Genomic DNA, 7560 nt, shown 5'->3' with positions numbered 1-7560 from the left:
CCTTCCGACCCTAGAAACTATGAAACTATGAAACTAAGTGCCGTTAGCTTTGCTGATGACTTTGTCACACATATGCTGCAAGAATGGTGAAAGGCACAGCAAAGGGTATTTGTTATGTTGGGAGGAGGAGGAAGTAGGTGTTTCATCTGAAACATGACTGCTATTTTCCCCCAAAATAAAGGCATTAGGCAGTTAACGTATTTGAAACTATCCAGATCTAAACATCTATGCACTGTTACTATGAGAAGCTCTCTAGGTATCCAGTCATTTAAGGGTTAAAGTGTGAATCATCCAGTTAGTACTTTATCATCTCATATTAGCTTTCCTGTTTTCTCCACCATTCCCCTGCCAACTCTGTCAGGCAAGAAAGGAAACTGAAAGAGATCATGGTGGGTGGAACTAGTTTACATTAGCTGTGCTTTGTAGGAAACAGAAACTGCAATGTCAGTGATAGTTAACAACATGTTTAATACTGTTAAGAACAATTTGGAAACAAATTAAATTTGGAAGCAAAGAAGTGGCTAATATTTTTGTTCAGTTAAGTAAATATGTATTCTTTGCATGCATGCTCACACTTACAGCATAATCTGCTTATAACATACCATTATTTATCTAGACCTAGATACAGTGTATCCAAAAAAAGTAGCTAGAAAAGTTAAAAATCAGACATGGTTAATATATGGATCCCAATTAGGTTTATACTCAAAGTTCAAGTCTATGCTTTTTGGAATTAGATTTATCACTGTTAAGCTGTTCTCCAGTTTCTGCCGTCTTGGTTTGCATCAGGCCGGGTAGGAAAATTTATTTTAGATTCAAACCTAACCTGTGCATGGTGTTTTTATATCTGAGGGTTGGCATCTTTGCTTATGATGAATATGGGGAAGGGGGAAGTGAAAACGAGCCGAATTGTCTTTGATATTCCAGCTCAAATACTATTTTAGTTAAAAATGCATATCCATGTCATTACAACTTATGTAATACCATCCTCCTGGAAGCAGACAAATCAGACTCCGCTAAGATTTTGCATATAGCAAGGACATGTACTGTATCTCTAATAGACCTGCACATAAGTGTGTGCCCAGCGATCTTCTTTGAGCCATATGGCCAAATTCATTAGAAGAGTTCATCTCTTACTATTGGGACTATATTTACCAGTCATAATTTGGATGAACTAATCATATATTGATTAACAAGCACTTCTGAAAGTCTGGCCCCAGCTATGAACGATGAACATTTAAAGATCTCCTGCTTTACAGTTAGGTCCGGTATCCACAATGATTATATAAACACAAGTATCTAATATGCCCTCACAGAGGTTATGTGGAGTGTGGGAACACACTACAAAGTGTCCGTATAAATATATAGATTAGCTGCTACTTACTATTGTTCCTGCTGCTTTTGGCTGCATGACGTTTGGCCCTGCGGTTCTTCTGCAGAAGTTAACTGGCTCTGGGTATTTTCAGCTCCCTCTGTTTCTTTGTCAATGTCCCACTCTTGGTAACCCCTAGAGAAGGAGTTGGCACTGAAGGCAGCTGCCCTGCGCTTACTGCCTTCACCCCTTCCTCCTGCGCCATACATAGCCTCAGGAGTGTGCAGTCTTGTCAGAGAAGAGTACAGACTGAGTCCTGTTGAAAATACCAGCAAGTTAGTTTCATTTCCTTGCTTCTAAGAAGACACTCCCTGTCTGACACAAGACACTCCCTGTCTGACCTAGGCAGAAGTAATTAGCTTTCTTCCTGCCAAAGTCCATTGTCTAAGTTCAAGTTGTCAAAAACTATCATACAAATTTAGTGCTGGAGTTTATTCACAGATTAAGTTGTTTTGCTGCTTCCCATGCTAATGGCACAGATCTGATAGTTTGTGTAGTCTCAATTCTTTTTTTAAATTAACACCCCTGAAAAAATAAACAGTCTAGATAAAAGCTAGAATCCTGCTGGTTTTTAACCTAAGCAACCAAAATTATACCATCTGATTGAAGAAGTGTACCCTTTTTACTGCACTAAGCCCCCCCACACACACACACACAGACCTTGACAAATCCTGAAGCAAAAATACTGCACAACTTCCGATGTAGTGCCAGGATTTTTCTAGGTCCAGAAAAGAATTGGAACAAGGCTTTCTAATTTTGCCACATAAACAGAGAGCAGATGTAGGCACTCCTCTTAAACAATAACAAACAATTAAAACAGAATCCAATGTTCCTAGCAGCTTTGCAAATACCCACACCTGGCATCCTAGGATCCTACTTCACAAGTTTCACTGTTAAAGTAGAAAAGTTGAGCCATTCTTAATCCAGTAAAATACAAATGCACGTAAAAAACACTGGATACCAACACATCCTGATTCAACAGATCTGGGGAAACAGGCAGCTCTTGCCATTTTTTGGTCCCAGTTTATGAAAATACGCTAGCTAGAGAATTAGCTTAGTTGCTCCTAGTCACCAGAAGATATCTGCACATTCAGTGAAACAGTACCACCAAAATCAAATCCCAACATCTGGACTCTTCTTGACTGAGTCAGGTTTTGGTTCTAACCACCCAAGTTTCAGTGCTTAGATAGGAAATGGATCATTTGGCCACTGCTGTTCTATCTTCTAAGCCAAACCAGTACAATAACACAAATGGAGACCTGGCATCTATCTAGATTCTGCAGAGTCTCACCAAGTCTGGGCCACAAACATAGCAACTCTATCATCAAGAACAGAACACAGGCTGCTTCTACATGCCTCCAAAACCTCTAAACACTAAAACATAGTGCTACAAAAGCTACAATATCTCAAAGTTGGTACCTATATTCCATTGGATCCAGCAAATATTGTGGCTGCCTATTCATCATCCAGCTTCTCAGATCTAATGAAGAGTATCTTGCATTTGAAAGCTTGCCTTACTTTATGCCAACTATGCCGTTGGTTCAATAAAAGATATCACCCCTCACCAAAAAAAAATCCTTGCCTCTCACATATCTAACATTTTTACTTTTTAAATTTATGCACATATATGGCTTCTTCTAATTCCCCAGACTAATCTAGATTCCTACACAAGGCACACAGCTTTGCAATAAAATGTTTTGGGTTGATGTGTTTGCTTTGTAAAGGCACCTGCCAGGAGTACAGAACACTTCTCTCTGTCAGGTGGCTATTCCTTTCCAGTTTTTTTCTACCATTTGGCACATCTTGCCTTAGAGGCTTCTGTGGCAATGTATATGCTTATGAATAAATAAAATACAGGCACTTACTATGCCTTCTGATTTCCAGCAGCAATAGGATGCTTTGAGCTTTTTCTAATACCAGGATCCTTTCTGTACCCCAACCCTGTCTTGTAAGTGTGACAACAGCTTCTTTCTAGTTTCATGGCTTCTACCTGATAGCCAGCTTCTTCTATCTTCTTTTATTTGATTCTAACCACCACGTGTTTCTAGAATGTATGCTCCCATTCTCAGCTCTCTGTGACACCTCTTCCCAAGTGCTACTTCTCTCAAGATATTCTTTTTCTTCACTACCGTCTCCCGCTTGGCCTGGCTTATCAGTGCGATGCCCAAGTGCCTATAAGAAAATGACAAATTATTTAAAGCAGTTCTATCTATCTTCAGTCACTTCAGGCCTGAGAATGGTATGTTGTTTTTGTTTTGGGTTGCAGATTAAAATATTTAGAACTATTTTGGTCTTATCTGATATTAGTGCTCAAGGCATCTAAACAGGTCTTGCTGCCTAACTTGAAAGCACTAAGATTTAAGATAATTCCAGCCTCAAAGGGGACCATGAGTTGGCCCTCATACAAATTCTGTTGCCTAATCTCCCATGTTTTATGTATTGTTACCATATTTTACATTACTATAGGGATATACATAATGTACGCTGGGCATCCTATATAGTAGGGGTGCAGGCTCTATTCGGTTTGGATTTGGATTCGACCCAAATCAGGGACAGTGATTCAATTCATTGATTCAGATCACTGTCTCTGATTAGATTCAGCTGAATCCAAATCTGAAGATTTGATGCTGGTTTGGAGAATCAGCGATTTGGCTATAGGCACATCTTTAAAAGATTTTTCTGCATACCTCAAGGTACCTGCATGGCTTGTGAATGCTGCAATGCACCCCCACCTTTCCTCCCTGTCCTGTCCCTCCTGTATAGCCTATAGCCCTTGATATTCACCACCCAGACATGCGGAGGGTTCCGATTCGATTCAGAGAGATTAAAGGGTCCTCTGATTCAATTCAGATTTAGAGATTTGACCACTAAATCAGGCTGAATCTCTGCCAAATCAAATCAGGGACCGAAGCTTCACACAGCCCTAATATATAGCAACATATATCTGCTGTATCTTTGGCTCCCCAAGCTGAATGAATGGCACAGGGCCAGTCTGCAGGCTACACTGGGTCCCAGGAGCCAGGGTCAGACCCCTGCCACCTCACCAGAATTGGACCTGCACCCCCCCCCCACTCATCCCTGCACTGTCTTCCCTGTACCCACACACCTGGATTGGGCCCGTCACCTAACTGGTCTCATGCTGCCTCTGCCCAACCTAGCATACTGGGAGGGACCTGTGACCCCTGCCCATACTGGTGCACCAGAATTGCACCCCACACTGGCTCTGCCTGGCCCGATGTGTCTGATGTAGCATGCAGGGCCAAATTCATTAGAAGAGTTCATCTCTTACTATTGGGACTATAGTAAGAGAAACAGACCCTCAGTGGGGGTGACTTACCCCCTGCCAGGCAGGCAGCACAGGAGCCAGGACCACGGCCACAGCCATGTGAGCCAGTGTTACGCCAGTTGTTTAATCAGCTGTTTCCCATGCGGGGAGCAGCTGGACCAATCGCAGCAGCCGGTACAGCTGCCTTGGGAAAGTTTAAAAGCCCCGCCAGAACCAGGGCTGGGGGAGAGCCGGAGAGGGAAGACGCTGGTGTGCAGCACACCAGGGCTGCTGAGGCTCCAGTATGGGAGAGGAGCGGCACAGCCAGTGCAGCTCCCACACGCCATGCACGGGAAACTTCCGAGCCCCCTGCAGGAGGCAGAGCAGGGGAAGTCTTTCAGCTCCCTGCAGAAGGCAAGCCAAGGGAAGCCCTTGAGCTCCCTATAGGGAGCTGGGCAGAGGAGGCATTCGAGCCCCCTGGACAAGGCTGGGGTTAAGGAGGCAGTTCCATAGCTCGCTCCTCCCCAAGGGAATATCTCTTTTGAGAAAGGAAGAAAGGGGAAAAGGGGAATCAAAGAGCCCAGAGAAGGTGGACTGTACTTCGTAGCCAGAGGGAGGAGAGCCGTCGGCAGCCACACCAACGGGTAACCTCACCTGAAGCAAGCTGCGGGCCACCCTGCAGGGGCCAAAATCCCTACTCTATGAACATCACATCTGGTTGGTGAGTGGACGGGATGTAGGGGAGGCGGAGCCCCGCAGAACATCACGCCAAGCAATTGTGAGTACTGGCGTTTGTCGGGACGCCCTCCCAGGAAGATCTGCACTGAACCCCCTCTCTTGATAAATCAACATCAAAGTCATGGGAGGTGAGTTGAGGGGCAGGGCTACTCACCCGACAGGCTGTACTACACGTGAGGCCCCAGACATCACCGATACCCAATCCTTCTGCGGCTAGGATAAACACAGTGGAGCAATAGGCTCCAGGTGGGAGGGAGTGATGCAGAGGAGATAAGCAGCACAGAACAGCTCTGTGACACCAATTCCCCTGTGCCAGATTGGACCTTGGTGGGCCAGGTTGGAACTCTTTGTTGACCAGATCCAGCCCATGGGCTATAGGTTGCCAATCCCTGCTCTAGCCTAGAGTCATCTAGGCACATTGTTGGAAGTACAACGAATACTAGAGAAAAAAGAGGGAGAAAGTTAAAATAACCTAGAAAGGAAGGAGAGAAATAGGAGGAATTAACCACTCCATTTACATTTTTCTACATCTTATGTAACAAACAACTGCTAGGTTGGTGAAAGTGAAAAAAATGACTAGGAGACAAAGGGAGAAGAAGAAAACGAATAAGCAAATAAACAAGGATAATGTGGACAAATTAGGAGAGGAACAAGAAAGAAAATAGAGCTTGAAATTGAGTTAAAGATAAAATGACAAAACTAGAAATGGGCTTTGTGATTGAATGAGGTTAAAATGAATGCAGAACTGTGGTGCAAATAAAACAGAAAGAAGGAGATGGCTTTAAACTCATCTACCACTATAGGATGCATATGTAACCCCCTGAACATCATCCAGACTGCTCCTTTGGTACCTGTAAAACAGTGCAAATACCAGTGCCAAGGAACCTTTCACTAGGGATTCCCAGCCCTGCCCAGACAGAGCACTCTCTAGCCCCACGCCACATTTTCTTCTGGATTATAAAATCATAGAAAAGTGGCACTGGCGGAAACCTCATGAGGTTATCTAGTTAGGCCCCTCACTAAAACATCCCAGCCAAATGTGTGCCTAAACTGCTCTTGAAAATTTCCAGGGATAGAAATTCTATAACTTCCCCAGGTGCCTATTCACCCGCATAGTCAGAAAGCTTTTTCTGATGAATCTAAATTTCCTCTGCTGCAGCTTGAGGCCATTGCTTCTAGTCCTGCATGGGTGATTGGTGCCTCCTGAGCATGTGTGTGTGTGGGGGGGCACCAGATTGCTGACGGGAGAGCGGTTCCCCCAGCGGCTGATCACTGAGCCAGCAGCAAAACTGGTAAAACTGGAGGTGCACTTCCAGTGGCACTTCTGTTTTCTCCTCTGGCACTTCCAGGGGGTGCATGGCTGATCTCAAAGGGTATACGTGCACCCATGTGCACCCCCTATGCATCGCCAATGTAGTCCTGGCCCCTACAGCAGGGGTTTTCAACCTTTTTAAATAAGTGCACCCCTGGCAGCTAGATGTGCAGCAGGGTGGCACACAGCAGCATGCAGAGCAGCAGCAGCATAGGATAGTGGGTGGCAGCGGCCGCCACTGCATGCAAGCTCCCCCGCTGCATCTGACTGGCCAGGCAGTGCCTGGGCAGCCTGCAGAGCAGCGCCACTACCTTCGCCTGACCCTGGCCTTGCTCCTGGGAGGTGACAGCGCAGGGTGGTGGGTAGCGGTCCTCCATCTCCGCCCACTTGCGGATACCCCCAGGGCCTTTTCAAGTACCTTCAGGGGTATGTGTACCCCCGGTTGACAACCCCTACCCTACAACCATGGAGAAAAGTCTATCTCCATCCTCTTTAAATTCATCCTTAAAGGCTGTGCGCTGCACCCTGCTCCCTTCTCCATGCTGCAGCGGCAGCTGCCGTTGCCCCAAGAGCCACACAATGCCACATCCATCCCGCCATGGGCAGGAGGTGCAGCGTAGCTTGGCCATGGCAGACATGTGGCACCACTTTGCTCCTGGGCAGCTGCAGCTGGAAGCAAAGTGCAACACACAGCAGCAGCCACCCCTGTCCTGCACACGGACGGGGGGCACACACCCCCTTGGCCTCTCCTAAGGTGCACACAGGTGGGAACCCCCCACCCCATTGCCCCTGGATGGGCATGCAGACCCCAGCCATCCCACCACCCAGCCTGGCCAGGGCCACACACACCCCTGCTAATTTTTAATCATTTTACCA

General features: G+C 45.9%; 1 protein-coding gene across 1 annotated transcript in view; it reads right to left on the bottom strand.

Annotated features, from left to right (window-relative positions):
* The window catches only part of EPSTI1 (epithelial stromal interaction 1), a 131713-nt gene extending 130032 nt beyond the window's left edge, over positions 1-1681 (bottom strand). Inside the window, exon 1 of the mRNA XM_019525289.1 lies at positions 1382-1681. Within this exon, the coding sequence (XP_019380834.1) occupies positions 1382-1578 (197 nt within the window). The 5' untranslated portion in view covers positions 1579-1681. The remainder of the gene's footprint in view (positions 1-1381) is intronic.
* Between the last annotated feature and the right edge of the window lie 5879 nt (positions 1682-7560).

The sequence above is a fragment of the Gavialis gangeticus genome, unplaced genomic scaffold (assembly GCF_001723915.1).
Source record: "Gavialis gangeticus isolate Ggan-Ray unplaced genomic scaffold, GavGan_comp1, whole genome shotgun sequence".
NCBI lineage: Eukaryota > Metazoa > Chordata > Crocodylia > Gavialidae > Gavialis > Gavialis gangeticus.
Note: the sequence above shows the minus strand (reverse complement) of the source record. Positions and strands in the feature narration are given on the sequence as shown.